This window comes from Colius striatus, chromosome 3 (assembly GCF_028858725.1).
Source record: "Colius striatus isolate bColStr4 chromosome 3, bColStr4.1.hap1, whole genome shotgun sequence".
NCBI classification, from domain to species: Eukaryota; Metazoa; Chordata; class Aves; order Coliiformes; family Coliidae; genus Colius; species Colius striatus.
The window spans coordinates 75,191,225-75,216,557 of record NC_084761.1 but is presented as its reverse complement, the minus strand read 5'-3'; the positions used below and the strand labels follow the sequence as shown (position 1 = coordinate 75,216,557).

The 25,333-nt window shown below is 42.4% G+C and overlaps 3 protein-coding genes across 9 annotated transcripts in view; 1 reads left to right on the top strand and 2 right to left on the bottom strand.

Moving 5' to 3' along the window:
* Positions 1 to 4,589, top strand: part of KLF3 (KLF transcription factor 3) — a 28,232-nt gene extending 23,643 nt beyond the window's left edge. For all 4 annotated transcript variants that reach the window (XM_061992033.1, XM_061992030.1, XM_061992031.1 and 1 more), the window contains one exon: positions 781 to 4,589. In XM_061992033.1, coding sequence (XP_061848017.1) covers positions 781 to 962 — 182 coding nt within the window. In that variant the 3' untranslated portion in view covers positions 963 to 4,589. The remainder of the gene's footprint in view (positions 1 to 780) is intronic.
* A 3,356-nt stretch (positions 4,590 to 7,945) lies between these two features.
* Positions 7,946 to 14,513, bottom strand: LOC104549523 (toll-like receptor 1). 3 transcript variants are annotated; one of them, XM_061993831.1, is made up of 3 exons: positions 13,297 to 13,390; positions 11,587 to 11,732; positions 7,946 to 11,450 (listed from the first exon to the last, which is right to left on the bottom strand). In XM_061993831.1, the coding sequence occupies exon 3, from the start codon at positions 11,361 to 11,363 to the stop codon at positions 8,904 to 8,906; it is 2,460 nt and encodes an 819-aa protein (XP_061849815.1). In that variant the 5' UTR covers positions 11,364 to 11,450; positions 11,587 to 11,732; positions 13,297 to 13,390; the 3' UTR covers positions 7,946 to 8,903. The 3 variants fall into 3 exon arrangements, with proteins under 3 accessions (XP_061849815.1, XP_061849816.1, XP_061849817.1); XM_061993832.1 differs by lacking the exons at positions 11,587 to 11,732; positions 13,297 to 13,390 and adding an exon at positions 13,481 to 14,513; XM_061993833.1 differs by lacking the exon at positions 13,297 to 13,390 and having other exon boundaries at positions 11,587 to 11,773.
* Positions 14,514 to 19,278: 4,765 nt separating this feature from the next.
* On the bottom strand, positions 19,279 to 25,133 carry LOC104562774 (toll-like receptor 6). Of its 2 annotated transcripts, none has more exons than XM_061993907.1 (2): positions 25,064 to 25,133; positions 19,279 to 21,368 (listed from the first exon to the last, which is right to left on the bottom strand). In XM_061993907.1, exon 2 carries the CDS (start codon positions 21,304 to 21,306, stop codon positions 19,345 to 19,347), a length of 1,962 nt encoding a protein of 653 aa, XP_061849891.1. In that variant the 5' UTR covers positions 21,307 to 21,368; positions 25,064 to 25,133; the 3' UTR covers positions 19,279 to 19,344. The 2 variants fall into 2 exon arrangements, with proteins under 2 accessions (XP_061849891.1, XP_061849893.1); XM_061993909.1 differs by lacking the exon at positions 25,064 to 25,133 and adding an exon at positions 22,170 to 22,216.
* Between the last annotated feature and the right edge of the window lie 200 nt (positions 25,134 to 25,333).

The following is a 25,333-nucleotide window of genomic DNA, read 5'->3' as shown; positions in this document are numbered from 1 at the left end:
CTTCCATGGGAGTAGCCCATTTGCCAAAGTCTGGACTGTGTGCCAAATACAAACACATCTGCTTCGTGTGGACAGAGTAACCACTGGTCTGGTCATGCTCTACTGAGCGACTGTTCCAGTGAACATATCCCCGTCTGTTCTCTGCAAAAGCATTCATCTTGGTGTGCTGAGTGAATGTACGTACATCTAAGGCTTCCACAAAGAGATGAGACTCTTTGAGGTAAAATGGAGCCCAGTTCATGTCTGTCTTATGTCAGCCCCTTACCTGTTGGGCAGCACAGTGCTGTTAAGGAGAAGGAGGATCGCATATTAGAGAGTAACAACAGAGAGAGATTCTAAGTTGAGCTGTTTTTGACTGTGGTGCCAGTTATCATTGCTACAGTGACTTTTAAGAGTTCACAGCAAGATTTCTGCCTGCTGTGCTGAATGGTAGCACCAGTCCTTTCCCTCAGCTCACCTAGAATATGAGGTCCTCGTTCTGAAAATACTTGAAATGTTTAAAGCTTCACACTTGGCCCTGGTGAGACAAAACAAGTGCTAATATGGTAGAGGGAAGAACAGAGAGGCAACAAAAACAAACCAGTTGTGGTGGGAAGCCATATTTTGGCCTGTTAACTGACTGCATAGTTTCTAGCATAGAATACTCTGCAGCTCAGTGCAGTTTGGGGGCTGCTTGAGTGAGCATGAAAGTATTTGCTGAAATTTGACAAGGCAAGAGGATGCATGTGTCAAACACTTGTTCTGTGTCTTAAATCTGCACTTCTTTGTTTCATTCTGCAGGTGAAAAGCCGTACAAGTGCACCTGGGAGGGCTGCACATGGAAGTTTGCTCGTTCCGATGAACTGACGCGGCATTTCCGCAAGCACACAGGGATCAAACCCTTCCAGTGCCCGGACTGCGACCGCAGCTTTTCCCGCTCGGACCACCTCGCTCTCCACAGGAAACGCCACATGCTCGTCTGATTTAGTCTGAGTGTCTCCCCTCTCTGACTCCTCCCACGCTTGTTTTTTTACACATACATTTTAATTTGGATTCAGCTGGTCTGAATCTCTGAGTTTATACCATTAAAAGCTTACATATGGTCAGTAACAGATGTTATCGAACCCTTCTATGTCCTTGCCACGGGTCAGACCTAAAGAATGTGAACACTTATTTTTTTTTCTGCTGGGGGATGCTAAGCAAACCCTTTCTGCAGACAGTATGTTTAATGTATTCCATTGTGAATAAGGGAATTTGTAAACTAACAGCTTTTGTTGGTTCTTCATATAATCAACCTAGCATATACAGATAAAGTAGTAAACGTTATCAAATATCCCAAATGCTAGTCCTTGCCAGAGACTTTTATTTATGTACCCTGCAAGGGATACAATCTCGTTTTGTGCTCAGCAATGCAACGACTGAATCCCCTCCAGCCGTGTTGATTTCTCCAGTATGGTTAGTACCACAGTTTTAGACACTCGATTTAGCAATGTCCTCTGCCCAAACAGTGAATAACACTGTAGAAATAAACCTAAGCAATATCATTACTTTACAGAAAGATGGAGTCGTAGTATCATTTACCCCAATGAAGACGAAAAATTGGCAGAAGTTGATTGGTCCACATGAAATGTTGTGCATATAAACCAATGTCACCTGTCCTCTGTGTTACATTGGAGTGTATATCCTTGGTTTTACTGCAGAGTGCCCCGGTGGATTTGTTAAATGAAGACCTTGTGTGACACTGTGTGTCTGGTTTCTGCGCAAGTGTATGGGTGGAGCACACTCGGTACTGTCCTCTGACATGGCATTAAATTATATTTGTAGAAACCTACAGCACCTCATTTCAGGGATATAGACTGTCTCTCTACAATCACTCCCCTACATTTCCTCTAAGTAATTTTGTCTCTTTGCTGTACCTCAGAAAATCCCAGTCATTACGGCCAAAACTGCTCTGAGCTCTTGTTGTGAGTGAGTGCCACCTCAGTTCAACTACAGTACTTAAAGTTACTAATCCACAATATTTTTATGAGAAGATGCCATCAAATACAAAGCCCTTCTGGTGACCACTTGAGTCCTGTATCTGTTTCGGATAAAAACATCTACCAGATTGTCCACTTGCTAACTGATTGGTGGCTCCCGTAGCCTCTCACGGGTAAGTAGATGAAGGTCCCCCACAGATGTGTCTGTTGCATTAAAACGTCTCATCAGCATGTGTGAGCTCCCGTGTCAGCAAACACAGCTCGGTAGGTAGGTAGAATAAACTGAATTCCTGCAGTTGGCCCTAGAAATGTTCCCTCCTCTGGAAGTCTGCTGAAAGGAAGGTCTGTCTACTTGTTAGCCGGCAGACATTATGGCACTACAAGGAAACGGGAAGTATTTCTATAGGCTCTCACACATCAGTGCGTTTTTCTTCTTTCCCCTGCGTAAGGTAAACACCATTCCCTGTAAACCAAACATACTGAAGTCAGATTTGTGTCTCTCTTGGAAAAAACCCACTGGAAAATGGAGGGGTGAGAGGAGGAGGAGCTTTGTAAAACTCTCCAGGAGGAGGCAGGTGGGCTGTCCATCTGCAGGTGGGTATACCTGAGCTTATGGAGTGGGCAGGCCTCTCTGCTACAGCCTGTGAGGTCCAGCAGCAAACAAGTTGTCGTACAGTTGCAAGAGTTGGAGTGCAAAGAGCGTCCCCTTGGTGATGGGAGTTTACCAGCTGCTGCTCTGCTGACATCTGTATACCTGTAGAATTAGAGAAGGATAGGATCTGTTCTTCCTGGACAAAAGTGCTCCGACAGCCATTGCTGTGAAATGGAAAGTACTGTTCCAGTTGTGTAGCAAACCTTACATGTGGAGACATAGAACCAGCAGTTTTATGTAAGGAATAGAGCCCTGAACATGTGCTTTGCAAAGGGGAGAATGGGGATTGGCAAAGCAGCACTGGAAATGCTGCTGCAAGGCTTTCGGGAGTATCCACGTGGTCTGTTCCAGCACAGTAAATCCTCAGCACTTTGCTGGGACTGAGGGTGGTGATGCCTGATCTGTCTTCTTTAAACTCATCTGCTTATCTATGGAGCTGAAAAACCTGGGGGCAGATGAATCAGTCATTTTTCAGTGTGCCAGGTTGTTACGAGCATTGAGGAACTTGCAGGGAAGGGATGGATATTGTTCTAAAACAGTGTTCTAGGGGCAAAAGGGCTGATGAGATCCTATACAAAGAAGCAGCTTAATGGCAACTGGTTCCATTTTTAGCTTAACAAATGCAAATACATAAAATTTGGGATGTTCCAGGAACATTTCTTTCAAATGCTTTCTGGTTTAAAGCTTTTACAAAAGGGGGGGGGGGGGGTGGCACATTTTGGTTTTGGATTTTTAATTAGAAAGCTACCCTAAAAGCAGAACTTCTTTGTAGTCGAGTTTGGAGAATTTAATCTATTTGCCACGTTCAATCATTAGCCTATGTATCTTTTTCCTGAAAATATTTATGCTAATGGTGGGGACAGCTACAGTTCAATAGGACTTCAGAATATCTTTATCCATATGCCTTAGGATTTAGGAAAACAGAAATTTAAATAGTAAACATAACTATTTGAGATTATTTCATGTAAGTGCCTCGCTTATAGGATTTTTCACCCATATGGTGTCTTTGTGGGATGTCAAAAAAGTCAAGCAAACATTCATCTTTCAGATGAAAAAAATACATCTTAACTGTCTCATTTTGATTTACTGTGGTTTGAGGGCTGTCTTGTAATTTTTAAATACACAAAACTAAATACTTTTTCAAGCCAGTCCTTCCATCTTTGCCCTAAAGGGAAGCCATAGATATAAAGACAGAAAACCCTAATCCTGCAGAATGTATGTATTTAAAAAACCCACCTGTTTCCCTAGCAATATTGTACTGTGCAGTGTGTAACAGCTAACACAGTTCTACTAATGCCTGTTTAAGCTATTTGATTATAGTAAATTACTAGTTTCTAAGACATTTGCAAAAGGCTAAGCAGGTATTCATGTGGGAGGGGGTTATTTAAATACATGCCGCCATTCTGCAGTGATACTCCTAATGCCACATCTTGTCCAAGTACATTGTTGTCTCTGTCAAGTTTAGCAACTGGTAGATGAAGTCAAATCCTTTCTATCAAAAAATACATATAATTTTATATAAAGAAGGCAGCACCAGTTTTCATTGTATTTTACAGATACTAGCACTTTTAAAAAATGTATTTTAAATGTTAGAGGGTCATAGTAATCTTTCTGCTTAGCATCTCTCACCTGCAAATATAGCAGGGGTGTTACTTTAATACTTGTATAAACTATGCAGAAATTTTTAAATAAAATGTAATATATTCTATAAGCTAATGAGACTGAAGGGGTGATTAAAGGTTTCTTGTGTGCGTTCTCAAACTTGCAAATATAGAGACATTTTGGTAATCTTTTCTTACTAAAGATGTGAATCTTTAATGTACTTTCACTGTTTCTACTTTGGTAGTCCAATGGGAATTCAGTAATGACATTTTGTCATGTCAAACTGTGAACATAAATTTGTACTGTACAGTCCCCATACTATATTTAGTATACAATGCCTATGTGTTGTACTTGTTAATAAAAACCCTCCAAATATTGCTTGTGGTCATGGCATCATACGCTGTACGACAAAGAGCAGTGGACAGGTCTAGAGGCCAGAAGTAGGCCCGGGCCTCGCTGCCGCCTCCTGGCAGCACACCGAGCCCCTCAGTTTTTGGGTGGCCCTCCCGCGGCACCCATCTGACACCACGTGCAGATGCCGCACAGAGGACAGAGGGCAGGAGTGAGCAGGAGCGTGGGGCATCACAAGTACTGCTGACAGGTCCTGGACTGCAGAGGAGCTGTGCCCGGCCGTGCGGTGACCAGCAAACTCACCAACACAGGGTACTCGCTTCTAATGGGGACACTGGTGGATCTGGAGCACCAAACGTGTGACTTTGCATTCTTTTATCACTCACAAGACAGGTCTCTGGGCTAGCTCCTTCAGCCACACTCTTCCCCAGACACAGATGGACAACACACCGCTGCACACGAATCCCGCTCACCTCCGGGTACAACCACAGGCTTCGCTGAGAGGATAGTGTGTGAGCTAAGAATTCATTTTATTTCTTTGCACCTTTTCAGCTGTCTCAAAAGAGTGAGCCCAGTTGAATTGAATATGCATCCCTCAACACTTTCCATTCCTGCTGAGGTAATTGCATCAGGATATTGGTCTGTTGCTGCCTGGGGGCCAGTAGATCAGCCTGGTAAGTACCTACCCTGTACTATACAGGTGTAGCAGAAATTAGGTGCAAAAAGAAACCTCTGCAACCAGCTGACAGAACGTCAGAAAATGTCTGGCTTGTACTCCTTGGCATCCTGCTTGAAAATAAGGATTGCTCACTGTAGAAATCACATGCTGGTGATTTCTAAGATTGGTTTGTTAGCAAACTAGTTGGTATCTGTGTTCCACAGCCTTCTTGGTGGGAGGGACAGATGGCGTTGAGGGACTGAGTTACAGCCACTGACCCAGCTCAGGAAAAAAGGGCTTATCTGGAGCTATCCTCTAGCCCCCACACACCTGCAAGAGGCTCCTGCACTTGCCAGGCTGAGAGGATTATGTATGTCGGTTTTACCAATAGGCAAAATGTGTTGTATGTATTCTAGCTAGCATGAGCTATCGTTTCCAGGAAGTAGTGATAATTCAATTGGCCACTGGGTGTCAACCTTAGCCTGACAAAAAGGCAAAACTTAAGCATCCGAGTATTTCAAGAAAATATTTCTTTTCTCCTAGTTAATAAATGAAGCTGTTCCCTCCATCTTACCTTCTCCCTCCGAGTTTGGTCCTGTTATGCACAGAAATCTGTTCGAGGATACTAAACTGATCTTTCTGTCTTTACTGCAACTTTAGCCATAAAATCACTTTTAACATATCCTCTGCCATTAAAACTCTGGGCTGACTGAACAGTAACAAAGTTGATACACAACGTGGCTTTCATATGTGTTTCCAGGCCTCTGGTATCCTTTTTATAAGTATGGACATTAGTATGACAGTATTTCAAGAGTACAGCTAGATACTCATGTTCTCTAAGTCTTGCAAACGTCTTCACAAAAAGCAGCTCTATGAGGACATTTGGAAAAAAAAATCTTCAGCAGCATATTGCTTCATAAAAATCAGTGAAGAAAAGCATTTGTTACATAATCCTTTATATACATTCGGAACAGAAACATGAGTTTCAGGGCACGAGAAAGTGGAAGTTCCAACAGAGAAGTCACGAGAAACACAGTCAAATGCTGACTGTAAAAAATAACAAACAAACCACCCCCTCGAAAAAATGAAATTAATCTGCTTCACCAAAGGAACTCAGAAGGGCATTTTAAGTAGCTATAGTGTATGGTACAGTATGTAAATCACTGAAATACTTGGTATGTGCATGGAAGATTTGTGAGGTAGGAAAGACAGAGTATAAAGAGGTGTTAAGGAGTTAATATTCTAAAACATGTGCATGACAAATTTAAGAAACTCTTCCTTTCACACCTACCTACAATTTCGGTTTTAGAATAGCCCTAAGAGTGAGGGGCTTTTCCACAGGCTGGGCCCTGTTCATGACCTGCCACAAGCCACCCAGCCCGCTGATGCATTACATTTACAGGCACCGGAAAGCCTCATCTGAGAAATTTTGCTTCCTCTTTTCTCATCTAGTAAACAGGACAGAATATGTTCCCATGAAAATGTTACCAATAAGTGTGAATGCTAGTCATTTCCTCAGACTACAATGCTTGGGTGGGGAAGAAGTCCTTCAGGAAGGAGGGACACAGGTTTGCTGGTAACATTCTCTGCTGTAAAGCACAGAGAAACCCTGCAGAGGTAAAAGCTTCGAAGCAACTAACCAGCTTCATGTGCGCTGGTCTCTGCGACTGAGCACTTCCTTAAGTACCCGAGAGCTGTGTAGCACACAAGCCTTAAAGACAGATGTAACTCTGGCTGTAGCTGAAGTAAAGAAGCCACTAAACCTTAGCCAGGCAACCAAAGAAGAGCAGACAGCGATGTTGTGTAGGAACTGAAGAACCTGCACTCAGAGGGTGCTGTGCAGTTGGGAAAAACCTGTTAAAAAGGAAATGTTGCCATTCCAGCAGTGCATGTAGGCTGCAGCCCCAGGCTTCACATTGTTACTGCTGTGGCAAGCACCTTGCAGCCTGCTGTAACGGCCAGGCTGGCATACGAGGGGTGGGCTTTCAGTAGCACCCCATGGTGCCCAATGGTCCTGGCCACTCTCTTGGGCTGCCATGAAACACAAGTGACTCTCAGGGTAAGTAAAACCTCCCTGACTCAAACTCTTGCAGAGCACTAAGCTCCTCTGTGCCTTTGAACTTCTCCCCTCGTCATAAATAACCTGCTTGTCAAGCATGCCACATTCACCTGCTGCCATGGAAGTACTGAGGTTTTAGCAGCCCTCTTTAAGGTACACAAAGAAAGTTCCGTCCTTGCTTTGGGAAGGAGGAGATCTCATTTATGTGTTATCACAGAAGTCATTAGCCAACTTCCTTTCACCTTAAGACTTAATAGAGATTTTTAGCCCTTCTTTCCAAAGCTCTATACTGAGAGCCAGGCACCAAGCATCCTGCTGCGATACCCAGTTTACATGAGCTGGTAGGTGGGTGCACAGTGGCGTCTCAGTACCTCCAGACACTGAGAAGTTTTCCCAAAGCTTCCCATCCACTGATTCCACCTCATGTGCCTGGCAAGTGCTCGGTCAGCCACCTCAGCAAGTGTTAGGGGTCACAGCCTCTTGGTGGCTTGTTCACCTCACGTGCCACTCATGGTCGTGATCACAGGGCTTTGCATTTCCATTAAGCCATAAGTACAATTACACAACTCCTCATCACCAGTGAAATGACACCAGGAAATCTAATAATGGAGATTTAAAAAATGAGAGGTTTATTAGATTGTCAAATAAAACCCAAGCACAGCAAATTACTGGATGTTTCCTATCAACAAATACCATTAGTTGAATTAGTTTGACTTAAGCAGAGAAGTTATTTTGCAATGAAAATGACTCTTTTTTCATCTGTATGATGGCTCCAGCACCTGCTGATTAAAAGGGCAAGGTTCCATGAAATTGAACCTTGATCTGGAAATAAAAGAGGATTCACCTCCAAACATCATGCTTTTATATTTTAGAAAATAGGAAAGACAAGCAAGTTAAAATAGCTTGGTATGATCACAGCAGAAAAAAGAAGTATGATAATAGTATAAAAATGTCATAAATTGAGACATTAAGCTATTATTTTAAGGGCAACAAATAGTGAATTCTATGAAACCATGACAGTGGGTAAACCTAGGCAAGTGAAAATGTTTAATACAGCAAAGGAAGAAGAATAATAAACAGTGATTAATGGCTCCAACTTTCAGTTCTTACCCAGGAATGCCTCTGTCTGTGATGAAGAGAAAGACTTCCAGGAAAGCAAAACAGGCTGAAGATGTAGGGATACTGTACCCTTGACAGTCAATATACCAATGTACAGGAAGGCATTTAAACAAGAGTTTTCTTTTTCTTTGTATTATTTAATTAAATCCAAGGAAGCAGGTCCCTACCACCTTAACACCAAAATATCCTTTACATTCCTGCCTTGACAGTCCTGATGACACTGAACCGACCACTATTTTTGTTACTTTCAAATACAGCTTTCAGTGGGACAAGTCCAAAATAAAGGCAACACAAGTCTGCAACAATAAGTTCAATCAATATGAAAATTTCTTTCTCCCTCCCTCTGTTGATGATGGGCAACTACAGAAGACTTCTGACTGCTTTAATGACTAGGGCAAGCAATTGCAATTTCTGAATGGATCATAATTACATTTTGCTACAAACTAGGAATGCTGAAAATATCAACAAAAATTGATAAACACAATTTAATGCAAGACAGTCAAGTCAGTTATTCATATACTGACTTATACTGCTAGTAGAAGTAACGTCACTCTGCACCTCATTTTCTTCAGAGGATGTTGGCAGGTTAATGCTAACAGCTGCCCTGAGGTTAGCCCAGAAAAGGGCACGCTTGCTCCTCTCCTTCGGCCACTCCAGGTAGGTCCGCTTTGCCATGAGAGCCTTCAGCTTGTGATACCTGGCAGGGATGAGGTACTGAGGGATCGGCTCCAGCAAGATGAGGATTAAGCTGTCGGAATTCTCGCTGAAGAGTTTGTGGTGAGCAAAGTACAGCTCATAGTGACACCACTCGCTCTGCACAAAGTTGGGAGACAGCACAAAGATCGACTTGTAGCTCTTCTCAATGCAGTCAATGATGTTCTCCACAATGCTCTTGCCAGGAATGAAGTTGCGCTCGTGCTGGCACAGTTGGACACAGCCCTCCCCCTTCTCCAGGTTCGGGATCAGCTCGTTCTTCACCCACGCCGAATCGCGCTCGCTGTAGGAGACGAAGGCGTGAAACTGCAGGACGCTCTCCCGCTCCTCGGGGCGGCTCTGCCGAGCTCTCCGCTTCGTCTGCGTCCACTGCCACGTCATCCGCGCGTACCACGGCACGTCCAGGTAGATGCACAGGAAGGCCACGGCGGCCACCAGCACCAGCGTCAGCAGCAGGGCCGTCACCAGCAAGAGCAGCGTGTTGCAAGCCAGCTCGCTCAGGTGGAAGTCCCGCAGCCGCGTCCCTCGCAGCTCCTCTGGGTACTCGCAGGTGTAGGCCGCCGGCCAGCCCCACAGCTTCCCCCCAGACTGCCTCTCCAAGCGCACGAAGGCCTGCAGCTCACAGGAGCACTTGAACGGGTTGTGCCCGCCCCGCAGCTCCCTCACCCGCGGGCAGCTCTGGAAGAAGTCGGCAGACGGGGTGAGGATCGAGTTCATCTCTACGTTCAGGAGCTCCAGGGACGGAAAGCCGCCGCACCCCGGCAGGTCGGCCAGCCTGTTCGACGCCAGGTTCAGCTCTGTCAGGGACTGCAGCTCAGCCACCGCGCTGGGGACACTCGTGAGCTGATTGTTTTGCAGGGACAGTTTCTGGATGTTGACCGGCAGGCACTCAAACACGGCATCCGTCAGCTGGTTGGAGGACAGGTCCAGCTCCCTCAGAGACTCGGCCCAGCGGCACCGCACATCAGCTCCGTCGTGACGCAGCAAGTTGCTGCTCATGTCCAGATAGCTCAGTGATTTCATATGGCTGGTCATGAAGCTTACCTTGGGAAGGCTCTCAAACTTATTCCTCTGCAAAATAAGTAATTTCAGATCTCTCAGAGTTCTGCAATTCTGGAACAATTCGTCCGTCAGGGCATTGTGAGAAAAATTTAAATACTGAAACGAGCTTGTTCTATTGGGGCAAAGCATGTGCGGCATATATGCATCATATATTGTCAAACTGGCAATATCCATCTCTGAAAACTGTCTGTATAGGATCTCCTGGTTGAAATAGTAAAGCTTATTACGAACGTGCTCTAAACTGAGCACTTTCATGGAGCCACTCGAAGAGATTAGTTTTTCCAGAGAGCTTAATACCGGTAGAAAATCATTTCTGGCCAGTTCCCCCAGTGGTCCTCGAAAAGTCAAATTTCTCACAGTCAAATTCTCCATAGGTGAATACCAAATAAGCAGGAAAATTTGCAAAATGATAGTCCATTGTAAGTCCACAGTGTCAAGCAGGAGAGCTCTTGTCCTGATTTTCTTCAGAAGCGTTAAAGAAGGAGAGGGGAAATCTTTGTAGCTCAAGGAATATCTTAAGTTAACTACTTCTAAGTTTTCTGAAGTGCACATTCCATCATACAAGAGAGAAAAACTGAAGTTTTGGTTTGCTGCAAAAACAATGTGGAGGCTCCTTGTATTCAAGTCTGTCAGACTCTGGGGCTCATACAGAGAAAAGTCCTCCAAGGTCAGGAAGACGCTGTGCAGCTGTAGATGTGTGATATACCTGAAATCTGACCTTCGTATCATGGTGGTACTTAATCCTAGGTACTCCAAATGAAACATGTAGCCAAATTCCTTACAGACAGGCACGGCAGTAAACTTATTGAAAGAAAGATCTAAATGTCTAAGATGTTCAAGAGTCTGACAGTAAATTTTCAAAATGTTGTTATGAGACAGATCCAAGTATGCTAAATCCCCATTAAAAATAAAGACAGTAAAGTCAAGCTCTGTAATTAGATTATGAGAAAGATTTAATACTTGAAGGTCAGAAAGGGGAAGAAATTCTGAGATACTAAGTCCAGAGATCTTATTATGTGATAAATCCAACACACGAGTATGGCTTGGAATATCTTGTGGAACATTAGTTAGCAAACTGCTCGTATAATTTGCAATAAATTCATTTTCCACTGTTGGCTGGATATTATTCCATAGCATGAATGTAAAGACATGAAGAGAGACATAAATATTTGTAAGGGGTCTCATCATGCTTTCCAGGCTTATCTTGCTCTTTTACAAAAACACAGAAGCATATCTTTGTTTTCTGTTCAGTGTGTCTCAGCGACGAGTCCAGCCCTATGAGAAGAAAACACGTGGAATCTGCTGAAATTGTTGAGCTGTTGAATTTGCTTTTTTATTTCTAAAATAAAATTCAAAACAAATATATGTAATTACAAAAATATTTTTGCATACTCTTGTTCTAAGTTCTTACCAGTCCTCCTCAACCCCATTCTTTCATTCCAATTGCTGATTTTCTGAGTTAAGTAGAAATCAATTCCTTTACAACAGGAGGAATACAGTCAGTGGCAGATGATCACAATCACAGAGATGTTAGGAAATACCAAATTTTTCAATGATCTTGAAAAACACAAAACCAGACATCAATGCATTTCAGAGTAAAGGAGAAGACAAACCTCCCATCTGCTCTTTCCATACAACCCAGGTCCACATGTTTGCTGACAGAACTGCAAATAGACCCTCACAGGAACCAGTGCAAAAGCAACCTCTTCACTCAGAAGATACAAAGACTTATTACTCTTCACAGCCCAAAGACCCACAACATGGCCATGCACCCCATGAGGGACAGTTGATCAGAGAAGCTGATCAGCTTTTCCCTGCTATAGCACAAAGGCATAGGGGTCCATTTTTCCAGTAAACCAAGAATCTTGAGGAGGAGTTATACTGTCTCCTAAATAATGCTAGTCTGGCCAAAAGCATACTAACAGGAAAAAAACACAGCACAACCAGACACTCCATATGAAGCAGCATTACCCAAAATCGGAAAGAAAACATTTGATAATTCCAAAGGATAAGGATTTACCAGGAAATTTCCTGCATTTTCCAAATTACCCCGCAGTTGCAACTTGGCAAAGAACCTCTCTAGAAGCAACGAGGGACAGTAAGTCTAGTTCTAAGGATCAAAACACTCAGAAAGTGAAACATTTTGTGAATATGGAAAATGGCCCAGCAGAATTAATATCTGGTTATGCCTATCAGCAGCCTACATAGACTTTGAGAGGCATCAGTGCTATCATGAAAAACCATCACCTGGGTATTACTCTCTTCTTGTCAAGCATTAAACACAACACACAGACAATGTGAAGTATGAGCAACTCATGAACTGTTCCGGGAGTAAAACATACCCAATTCTTTTTTCCTGTGATGATTTTGTCTGTAAGATACCCAAAGTTTTAAAATTCTGCCCCTATGTAATCTTTTATTAAATAAAGAACAAAAGTCTGTTCTTCAGTTCTAGGTTAATGTGTGTTAGTTCCTCATAATTCGATTCATATCAAAACACACCAAATCCAAGTCTCATACCAAGCTTAATCAAGTTTTCCTTCAATTAAGCAAAGCAAAAATATGTGTAATTAATATCACCAAAAGCAATTAAAAAAATCAGAAAAGTATAAATTTCTATCTCAACAGAATCCAGTTGAGAGGTCAGTTGAGAGAGTATCCAAACACAGAACAGAACTGAAGCTGGGGTAGTTGGTCAACGTACAGTATCATTCACAAGAAAAAAACAAGACAAGGAAATCTGACCCAGCTTCTTTTGACCCTGTTCTTTGGAGTCCAGACTGGTAAAGAACCTCTTGGATCAAATAAACTTTGATCTGGAACTACCTGGAAGCATTATCCCCTGGGCAAAAAAGGAATAAAGCAAGACACGTTCTGAAGGGAGAAAAAAGCCCAGAAAGATATTCTCTGTGTGTGCTCCATTGCCAGATGAGTTTTCATTTATTGTGCGTGCTACCCTATACAAGGCACAATCCACACTGTTTAGCACTGAAGAGTGTGACAGTCAAAGAATAAAGCAGGTATCTCTAGCAAAGCAATGTTAAGGATCAATGGTTATCCCTCCAACACTATTTTATGGTGGTATTGAATCAGAGTTGGCTGGAAATAAAAATTGCCATACCAAGCATTTTCCCCTCTTTCTTCTTTGCTGAAATTCCACATACAGATGAGCATTTTCACTGCAATTTAAAAACACAAGAATATCTTCCAACAGTGAAGAAACACCAGCACCTGAGATTTGATGGAATCCAAAACACATTTAACAAAAAGAAAAAAATGTAAGCAATGGAGAAGGTACAACCCACCTTTTGTGCAGGGAATTCATCTCCGAGCAAAGAACCAGCAAGTCTTCAGAACACTTGGTTAAAATTCTCAAAATGAAATTTCAAACATATGTCATCTTCACATGAGTCTCACATAAGATGCTAATTCCTTAATAATTACTGCCTCAGGAAGCAGGAAAAGCAGGGTTTTCTTATATAGGCTGTATAACTTTGAGAATTCATACAATTTCCTTACAATGCAAGTATTAAGAGCACAATGAAAGGAAACTTTTAACAGTCTGGACTGAAAATACATTTACTTCCGTAAAATTACATAACTGTACAGTTTAGGAGGAAATAAACCTATCTGTGGTACCGAATATTCACCAAGGCAAGATTGTTTAAACGATTCTGCATTTCCAATCTCACGTCTGCTTCTGATGGTTACGTATACGTTCTAGAAACTTGTTAACTGCATCTCCTCTTTTGCATACACAGAAAAGAGGAAGCAGAACCCTCATAGCCAACTTCTTCATATAAAAATCTCTTGCAGAGCTCTACTCCTCTGAGTTATTTTCTGCAGCAAGCAGACTTGCAATGTAGCACACTGACAGATGGCAAAAGCTTAGATCTCAAAGTTGGTAATGGGCAAACTGACACAGTTCAAAACCTAGACAGGTCAGTCATCTTTACACTAGAGATCATAGAATCATAGACTCATTTAGGTTGGAAAAGACCTTTAAGATCATCGAGTCCAACAACAGTTATCAGGGTTACTCCACATTGTAGCTCCCTTCAAAAAATTGTTAAAAATGAACTATATTCTCTGTGATATGAAAGCTGTGAAGAGCCACAGAGAACACAGTAATATGTGGCAACCTGGGGAGAAAAGAATCCAATAAAGCAGCCATTCAATTAGCATTCTGAACAAAAGCATGAGCCTAAAGAGCAAATCAACAGGGCAGAGAGTGGGTGCACTGCAAAGGCACATGCAAATAAGCCAAACCAACACCTCAATCCCATAAGCCTCCAAACTAATACAACACACTCCAGTAAGATTAATCAGCAAGGAAGAAAGAAGCAGAGATGAATAAACGAATGGATATCTATTTAAACTTGATGAATTTTAGGATTAAATTAATGAAGTGTGTAATGAAATCTTCAGGTATGAGTAAACTTGGGGGGGGGGTGCACCTGGGCCCATTTTGGACTCAGTCTAGAGCATACTCCATCCCATAAAACAGTGCCTGGAGGAGTGCTAAAGGCAAGAAGGGATTCAGCTAAAGAAGCTGAGAAGTAGGAAATTTTATCCTAGATAGCAGCACCACTTGTATTTCAAGCTTGCATTAGATTCTTTGAAACTCTTCTTTTTTGCTATTACCTTTTCAATTTTGTAAAGAGGAATTTAACCCTTTGCTTTGCTGAAAAAGTCTATTTTTCATTTTGAGACTGATCAGTAAGAATCTGAACTAAAACCGAACTGAAACCATTCTGCTTTCCCCAGTGCAGTGAATCTGAGTAATACATTACAGAAAACTCTAAGACACCTGTGACCCAAGACAAGACCAGGGATCACAAATGTTTCTGGACAAGCAGTAAGAGTCTGCTTGTCAGCTGATCCTGTCTTCAAGTTAAAACAGGAGTTCCCACTGCTGGGCATTAAGCCACAAAAATGAATAGACTGGGGCATTTGTTGACAGAATAATATTACAATCGTGCAAACCAATGGCAGCTTTATTTCCAACATAATCCATGAAGAAACTGTGCTGCATGGACAAAAACAAATACACCATTAGCTTTTATCAGAACCAGCTCCAGTGCACAGTAAAAAGCAAAAGTCTCTACACCTTTAGCGCTGGTATGATTAATTTCCTTACTACCCTTCTTTACAAGACTTTAAAATTAATTCAAACAAACAGTTAAACAAAACAGACACTCTTGAATACTTCTGTTAAATAATTAGGAACATATACAGAGTTGTTTTTACTAACCAGCTCAGCAAGGCTTTGTTTGGGGCTGGTTTCAGTTTACCAATTAAGTCATTTCGCATGATTGGCAAAAACCAAAACGCGGTGATTTCTGTTCATACATCCTGAAATATAAATACCACTAGGTATTTACAGGATGGTAAATGCCACCTCTTGCAGAGTCAGTATATGTACACTCATGTAGACACCTTCTTCCATTTCTGAAGTTTATACTGCTAATGTCTTTTTGCAGCTGATTCTATCAAAGAGCACACAGTCACAAACAGTCTTTCCTCAAGGTATATTTCACACTTCTGCCTGTATGTTGTGATTACTTACCCAGACAGGAACTGCAGCTACACTCGGCTGGGCATCAGAAGCTATTCAGGACCAGCACCATGCCCAAGTTCATACAATCACAGAATGGTAGGGTTGGAAGGGACCTTTAGAGATCATCTAGTCCAACCCCCCTGCAGAAGCAGGTTCACAAGTTGTCAAGAATCTCTCCAAGGAGCACTGCGGAAGGGAGCTTACATGTGCAAAACACCAAATCAAAACATATACAGAGCAGATGGACTCACCCTAGCACTCATGAAAAGTTAATACAATTATTAAAGGTTGCAAAGCCAGTGTTTGGTCATACTGAGGACTTTAATCTCCAACTGCAACTCTCATAATCACAACTTAACCCTCTTTGTCAAGTAGGTGAAACAAGGGCTAAATGCCACCACAAGTCAAAGTGAGCTGTGATTGTATCACATTTATCCCCAAGCCTATTTCCCTTGGGCATAAATAGACACAAGGATCAAATCTGTGGAAATCAAAGTGGCAGCACAGAGCTACCTTGAGGAATACAGAATTTCATCGATACTGCTTCCTCTTAATCAAACAGTGACTATAAATGAGCATAATAGTCACCCTCCGTAAACGTTTCTGAAGGAAAAAACAGCCAAACTGAAGCCCTGAATAAAAGCATAGGTTTCACTGAGGCTTTGAACCCTCTCCCTCAGCAAAATACCTCCCTTCTCACAGAGTCCCATTCTCTTCCCGTGAGTGCCTTTCCCTGCTCTAACCCTCTGCAATGGAACTTGAATGATGACATTCAAGTGACATCCTAAAGCTAAAGAAGATCCAAGCTCTCAGCAGGGCCACCCACATTGCGACAGGACTCCCAATCTGCAGCAGTTCAGTTTCTAATACACACTCCTTAAACACAGATAAAAGCATTTAAACTTTCACTTCATTCTGCACATTTTCTAGGTTTTTGAGGGTGTTTAACTCACGTGGTATCAGTTTTGTATGTTGACATTATTATGCATGTAAAAACAGCATTCCTGTTAGTCACTCAAATGACTAGTCAAGTCCCAGGAATCTGCTCTGATACGGTATCTGACATCAGAATACATGTACACACCTTTCCCTGATAACCAGAGTGCACTAACAGTTACAGATTTCAGTGTAGAACCAGTGGCAGACTCACATCACCAAGATGTACAGAAAAGGGTGGTTGCTTTCCAAACTATGCAGATAAAGTGGCTGATATGAGTTGTGAGATTACACGTGGCCCCACACATGGGGAAAATTTCTTCGTGGACAAAACTGGTTAATAGAAAGTGTTCAGAGTATGGCAGAGGCTAAAATAATTGTTTGAAATATTCCAATACTTATCAATTGAGAAATTGTCTCTTGTGTAATCAGAGAAACAAGACACAGCAATTCATTGCACATGTAGCTCTGTTGTCAATTATCTGACACACATCATGGGCAAAAATCTAACAGTATGTGAGGTTCTGGTTCCAAAGTACAAGTTTTAATTGCTCCCCATGTTCATTACAAGCCTTCTTTTCCAACATCATTCAGTCAAGCATTTTGGACATATATCAGAAACTTGTAATTATATCTTTTCGCTTATGACTGCATCAGCTACATTGCCAGATGTCATGTACTCCCAAAGTTCTTTCCAAAGCAGCAAGCAAACCCCTGCTAAAACCTTCCACTCCTGAAAGAAATAATTAATTTCTGGCAAAAGCTAAGTGCTCCCACCTGAGTAACAGGAAGGATTCCTGGTGCACTCTTTCACTCTGACTGTCAGAGGGTTTCTCTTTCCTCTGGCCAACAGTGGAAGACATAAGAGATCTTAAGGCTTCACACAAAGCAGGGAATGTTAGCTGTATTATAGATGTTTCAAGGGCTACTGGCCCAAAACTCTGAAGCTTTCAAAGAAAATGTTTAGGCTAGCTTCCATGTAACTATACAGCTGATCCTGGTTTTGTGAAAGGGATAGGCAAACCCAGCTAAGCTGCTTGTCTTCAGTTTTCTAAGGGTTAAATGTTACACACTGAAGGATTAGATGGAAGGGAAGGAGGAAGCACATAAAACATTTGCTTCTGCAGTCCTGAATGAAACACCTGCAATTTGGTAATAAGTGTGTTATATTAATTTTGAGGTTAAGAGGGATGAGAGCTAAAGGTGTTAAATTTGACCTTTTCCCTACAAATAATAAACATCGCTCAAGACTTCAAGAGACCTCAGGCAGAAAAAAAAAATCAAAACAAGCATCTGTTGTTAATAGTAATGGCAGACAAGAATGAGATAAAATGCAAACATCCCATACTAAATGAGGATTTAATCATAGCATCCCTTCTCTCGTCTTCCTGTTGAAACACACTCTCAAAAGGAAAACTTCCTGCTTGCTGGTCATCTAGCTCTGGTGTTCCAGATGGCAAACACCTCGTCTTGTGGGGGCAAGGAGAAAATTTGCTGTGATCATCTTTAGCAGTTGTGAATAGCTGTCATACCCCAGATATGCTTTCTTGAAGCCAAAACAGCACACATACAGGTAGAAGTGCCTGCTGTAGTGCAAATGTTGTAAATGTAGCTTGTTCTTCTGGCTCCATGATTTGAAGGTCTTACCTGCTGTCCCAAGAGGTGGCAAATTTTTTCAGCCTTTGACTGGTTACTGCCTTTCTGATCAGAACCCATAGCTGTGCTGCAAAAGATGCTGTTTTGGCTGAAAATGACAGATTCTTTTAATAATAAGCATAAAGTAAGATATATGGGTGAGAAAACAAAAAAAAACATGGAAAGCTAAAAAAAAAAAAGTATGATGTAGAAAAGTCAAGACTTTCTCAAGATAGAGCCAATGATGATGAAGGCAGTTCTGTTACTGCAGATATCCTCTCAGTTCCTTTGGTCAAGGCATCTCTCACGATTAAAATGGTATGAGGACTCTCTCAGAGGATGGGGATTAGACATCTGATTGTCAGTTCTCCACTTCTCCCTTGCAGTAGTGCTAAAATACTCAAGAGTGAAATAGCTCATCCTTCCTTTTTTACTTTTTTTAAAGAAAAAAAAACCAAAAACATTTCTTCCTCACTCAGTCCTACTTTGTGGCATGATCAATCTTTTCTACGTATGCTGAATGTTCATAGTCCTGTTTTTGGGTCCTGTCCTCTCAAGCTTCAGTGAACCTGACAAAATACTACACAGGAACCATCTGAAACTCTGGACTTCTAGACATTTTCTCAGGATGCATAATTTTCTTTCTAGCACATTGATTTTAGCAAACGAGATTCTGTCACCAAGCTGCCTAAGCTTTGTGACAAATGCAGCTCTGCGAACTCTCCAGCAGCTCAAGTGTTCTTCCACATACCAATTGCTCCAGATTTAATTCTGATGAAAAAAAATCACTACAGTACTTCAACCTGTATTTCAAAATCCACGTCCAAACTCACTTGAGATTTGCCATCTCTATATCAATCTCAAGAAACATCGAGTAAGGTGAGTTCAATTTTGCCCAGAGTTAGGAAGCAGCATAGCCAACAATGTAGAAACAAGGTTCTGTAAAAAAAATTAAAACACACTGACAACTGATGGAAATCATGAAGTATTTATTGCTTCACTGAGAAAAAAATAGAAGGAACTCCATTAGAAAGATTCCTAATCAGTTTCCCCATACCTATTTCCATCAGCCATTGGCAGGTTAATGCTAACAGCTGCCCTGAGGTTAGCCCAGAAAAGGGCACGCTTGCTCCTCTCCTTCGGCCACTCCAGGTAGGTCCGTTTTGCCATGAGAGCCTTCAGCTTGTGATACCTGGCAGGGATGAGGTACTGAGGGATCGGCTCCAGCAAGATGAGGATCAAGCTGTCGGAATTCTCGCTGAAGAGTTTGTGGTGAGCAAAGTACAGCTCATAGTGACACCACTCGCTCTGCACAAAGTTGGGAGACAGCACAAAGATCGACTTGTAGCTCTTCTCAATGCAGTCAATGATGTTCTCCACAATGCTCTTGCCAGGAATGAAGTTGCGCTCGTGCTGGCACAGTTGGACACAGCCCTCCCCCTTCTCCAGGTTCGGGATCAGCTCGTTCTTCACCCACGCCGAATCGCGCTCGCTGTAGGAGACGAAGGCGTGAAACTGCAGGACGCTCTCCCGCTCCTCGGGGCGGCTCTGCCGAGCTCTCCGCTTCGTCTGCGTCCACTGCCACGTCATCCGCGCGTACCACGGCACGTCCAGGTAGATGCACAGGAAGGCCACGGCGGCCACCAGCACCAGCGTCAGCAGCAGGGCCGTCACCAGCAAGAGCAGCGTGTTGCAAGCCAGCTCGCTCAGGTGGAAGTCCCGCAGCCGCGTCCCTCGCAGCTCCTCTGGGTACTCGCAGGTGTAGGCCGCCGGCCAGCCCCACAGCTTCCCCCCAGACTGCCTCTCCAAGCGCACGAAGGCCTGCAGCTCACAGGAGCACTTGAACGGGTTGTGCCCGCCCCGCAGCTCCCTCACCCGCGGGCAGCTCTGGAAGAAGTCGGCAGACGGGGTGAGGATCGAGTTCATCTCTACGTTCAGGAGCTCCAGGGACGGAAAGCCGCCGCACCCCGGCAGGTCGGCCAGCCTGTTCGACGCCAGGTTCAGCTCTGTCAGGGACTGCAGCTCAGCCACCGCGCTGGGGACACTCGTGAGCTGATTGTTTTGCAGGGACAGTTTCTGGATGTTGACCGGCAGGCACTCAAACACGGCATCCGTCAGCTGGTTGGAGGACAGGTCCAGCTCCCTCAGAGACTCGGCCCAGTGGCACCGCACATCAGCTCCGTCGTGACGCAGCAAGTTGCTGCTCATGTCCAGATAGCTCAGTGATTTCATATGGCTGGTCATGAAGCTTACCTTGGGAAGGCTCTCAAACTTATTCCTCTGCAAGATTAATGTCTCCAGTTGATTTAATTTGTCACATTTTTGAAAAAGAAAGTCTGTTAAATCATTCTTTAAAAAGTTTAAGTATCTAAAGGGACTGTCAGATGAAGGACACAGCATATGTATCATCTCTGAGTCAGCTATTGCCAAGGCTGCTATATTCATGTCTGCAAATATTTTGTAGAGGTCATCCTGTGAGAAGTACAGAGCTGTGATTAAAACTTTCTTCACTGTCAATGATTTCATAGAGGTTCCTGAATAGTTAAAGTCATAGCTTTTTATGTCTGCCAATTGTGTTACACTGTTAATAGTGAAGTATTCGATGGATGAGTGCCATACAGTCTGAAAAATATCAATAAGAACACTCCAGTCCACTGACACATTTGTCAGTGTCAGATTTTGTAACCTAGAGCCTTGTTTAAAATTAGATAATAAAGCCACTAATTTTTTTGCATTGTCATTGGTGATTTCTGACAATGACAGACTTTCTGTAGTGTTTTCTATCACAATCCAGTCAAAATGATCTTTGTGATGATGACTATTTGTATACAGGAGTGGCAGGCTCCTGATTTTCTTGTTAGAACCATCTTCTGGAAAATGGTTAGAAACAGACATAAAGAGTTCATTTTCCACAGACAGGCTGACATGGTTCCAAAAAGTTAATGCAAACAGACACTTGTAAAGAAAAAAGGTTCTGAGAGATTGCATATCTTCTGTCATACTGCTTTCTGGTTCCTTGGAGATGCTTGATGCTTTTCTTATCTGTCCATCTTTGTTCTAACCTGTAGCAAACCAAACAAACAAAAACCAGATATATCATCAAGTGGCTATGCAGGAGCTGTCATGTTTTTAATATATAGTGAGTCTGGTTTTTTCACAATGTGTCTGATGTTACAGTTGACTAAAATGTGCCCCACTTAACAGAATTGCTGCTGTGATTCAATGCATTATGAAAGCTTCCCGCAACTGTCTAACACACTTTGATCAGCAAGTACAATGTTTAGGTCAGTATGGTCATTGTCTCCTCAGATTCTCTCTTGAAGCATTTGAACTAGACTTAGAAACCTTTTTTAAATGGACTAGTGGCTACAAAACCTGGACGGAAACGTAGGATGCAGGTTCAAGAGAGTGCATCAAAATCTCAGTGTCTTCAGGTAGCTGAGATTGGTCATTGAGGTTTAGTTTAACTTGGGAGACAGGGGCAGGGGGTAAGATCTTATATATTTATGCTACAGCAAAGTCCACAGAAGACTTTGGTTCTTGTCTAGGCCTGAGCATCTCCCGAATTTAGACTCTGAAAAGGGGGTGTGCACATGTCTGATTTGTTAAGTGTACACAGAAGACACCAAACACACACTGAAAATATTTGCATGCTATTAAGAAAAAAGCAGTTGTAGAACCTTTTGTACACAAAATCTAGTCCTGATCTAAGGACACTGACCTCATATGTCTGTTGTGAAAGAGAGGCTGATTTAAACACAATTTAGAGAAAAAAAGTTGTTACCACTGAACATATGAAGGAAAAGATGGTTATCTGGGGAAGTGAACATGGCTTCACCAAGGGGAAATCCTGTTTGACTAACCTGATATCCTTCTCTGAGTGCATAACCGGCTGGCTAGAAGAGGGGAGAGCAGTGGATGTCATCTACCTTGACTTCAGCAAGGCTTTTGACACTGTCTCCCATAACATCCTCATCAGAAAGCTCAGGCAATGTGGCCTGGATGAGTGAACAGTGAGGTGGATTGAGAGCTGGCTGAATGACAGAGCCCAGAGGGTGGTGATCAATAGCACAGAAACAAGTTGGAGGCCTGTGGCCAGTGGAGTTCCACAGGGATCGGTTCTGGGGCCAGTCTTGTTCAACATCTTCATTAACGACCTGGATGAGGGGACAGAGGGTACCCTCAGCAAGTTGGCTGATGACACCAAACTGGGAGGACTGGTTGATTCACCATGAGGCTGTGCTGCCATTCAGCGGGATCTCAACCAGCTTGAGAGTTGGGCAGAGAGGAACCTCATGAGGTTCAACAAGGACAAGTGCAGAGTTCTGCATCTGGGAAGGAACAACCCCATGCATCAGTACAGGCTGGGGGTCAAACCGCTGGAGAGCAGCTCTGCAGAGAGAGACCTGGGAGTCCTGATTGATAATAAGCTAAATATGAGCCAGCAATATGCCCTCGTGGCCAAGAAGGCCAATGGCATCCTGGGATGCATCAAGAAGAGTGTGGCCAGCAGGTCAAGGGAGGTTCTTCTCCCCCTCTGCTCTGCCCTGGTGAGGCCTCGTCTGGAGTCCTGTGTCCAGTTCTGGGCTCTTCAGCTCAAGAGGGACAGGGAAGTGCTGAAGAGAATCCAGAGCAGGGCCATCAAGATGATCAGGGGTATGGAACATGTTTCATACAAGGAAAGGCTGCGGGAACTGGGGCTGTTTAGTCTGGAGGAGATTGAGGGGTGACCTTATTAATATTTATAAATATCTAAAAGGTGGGTGTCAGGAGGGTGGGACATCCCTTTTTTCTATGGTATATAGCAACAGGACAAGGGGTAATGGGATGAAGCTGGAACACAAAAGGTTCCACTTAAACATAAGAAAAAACTATTTCACTGTGAGGGTGACGGAGCCCTGGCACAGGCTGCCCAGAGGGGTTGTGGAGTCTCCTTCCTTGGAGGTCTTTCAGACTCGCCTGGACATGTTCCTGATCTAGGTGAACCTGCTTCTGCAGGGGGGTTGGACTAGATGATCTCTAAAGGTCCCTTCCAACCCTACCATTCTGTGATTCTATGATTCTATGAAAAACAATAACTATGGCTTTTCTTTGGTTTCCCTAATGGGGGACATTTTTCCTTTCTGAATGTAACAGTTTAGGATAGCCAGTCATCCTTTGTTTAAGTTGGATGTTGTGAATACCACCTTTTAGATACTGTCTTTCTGAAACAGAAAAGGTAAGAACGTAGCCAATATTTTTATTTGCACAAATCTTGATTTACACTTTTTTTCCAGATTTCTGAGATCTTGTTACTTTCTTGGAACATTCTTCCCCCTTTCCTCCCATTACTTTTAAATCATAGTTCTCTGAAGCTTTCCATAGTGCACTGGCTTTCAATTTTCCCTTGACATTGATGTTGTGAGTTTATATTTCTAGTGACTCTACAGTGACTTCTAGTGACTCTACAATGAGATAGTAATAGCTGTTACTTGTTGGACTAAAGCTACAGTTTCAAAGACTACATCCTCTGTACCATAAATCATTCCACAAACTTTCTTAGAATTATATTATTCAGTCTAAAACGTACATTCTCCTCGATCTAACACAGCCTGTATTATGAAACTTCAACAACACAACAAAAAAACTGTTCACTGAGTTCTTCTTTTGTAAAGAATGCATGAAACTAGGTTTGGAAATCATCTAGAAATAGTGGGTTTATATGGTAAAACTTTTCCAGTCTTTTTCCAGATTGTCATTTAAAAAAACTATAGGCAATTTTACCATCATAGCCCTCAAAAGCCACTTGGGCATGTGCAGAGAACAAACGATAATCAGCATCCTCTTCCAATTGTCTATGCAACACTACTAATGTGTATATAATCAAACAAGATATGAAGCTGCAAGAGAAATCTGAAAAAAAAACCCAACCAAACAACCCTACTTTCAAAACATTATTTCTTCTTAGGACAAAATTTCATCAATATCCAGGACTAGGTGAAAGAAGGATGTAATTCTTCTACATGTGCTGAATTTGCTTTCTCATTCCTATATCCTGGCATTCAGTCAAATTATTCATGAGTACCTTTTTCAGACTATCCTACGAAGGAGCAAAATTAACAACCGTTGTAACACATGACCCATGATTTGGGTGCTAACACTGCAAAAATTATCTTTTATAGCTATATCCCTTTTAACTCAGAAGTATCCTCGAGTCTACAAACTTGAGAAAAATATTATTACCAAGAAATAATCAGAGATCATAGCAAAAATTTTCCTGTTGTCTAAAAAGTGAGAGAAAGGAGCAAAATTGAGGGTTTAAGAGTTTCCCCAATATAAACTTGGTATAAACTTTCATACAATAAATGTAGAGAATGCGCTGAGCTATAGGAGTTCGGTATTAAGGCACGCACTTCATAAGTGATCAACATAATACAAAACTCAAATGGTTAAAATGTCTTTCGCATGGATGAAACACTTCATCAATAGATCCATTTCTGAACTGTAGAAAAACTACGTCTATTAAATATATTACCGTGAGCCCCTTAACTAGGAGTGTAGTGCCAAAAGAGACTTCTATTTAGGCAGCTTCTTGGGATACATTTACTGAACATACAGTTTTCCCCTCATTTCTCACCCATACACTTGAAAGTACATCATACACTTGCTAATAGCCCTCTATGGAGAAAACAGCTCATTTTCAAATAAGATGCAGAATATAAAACAGCTTTAGTTAACTAACATCTGCATGAAACCGATAAAATGAAGAGTTTCTCACCAGAAATCCCTGCTCTCTGAAAAAGCCGAAAACGTACTCGGGAAAAGACAAAACCAAAACTTCCTGTAACTCTATCCTACTGTGCAACAATACTTAGGAACGCCCAAATTTTTTATGTAAATGTTTGAGCCACCTACTGACAGCTGCTGAAATGGCATTTGCTATCCTCCATATGTATTTTCTATATACACCATTACTGTCGTTTCCCTGTTATTATTACTGAACTATGTATTTTCTTGCTTTGCAATAGATTAAGGGGGGGGGGGGGGG

What these genes read in the sequence shown, in the direction of transcription:
- LOC104549523 (XM_061993832.1), bottom strand. Translation starts at nt 11,363, where the DNA reads ATGATGAGACCCCTTACAAATATTTATGTCTCTCTTCATGTCTTTACA.
- LOC104562774 (XM_061993907.1), bottom strand. Translation starts at nt 21,306, where the DNA reads ATGACAGAAGATATGCAATCTCTCAGAACCTTTTTTCTTTACAAGTGT.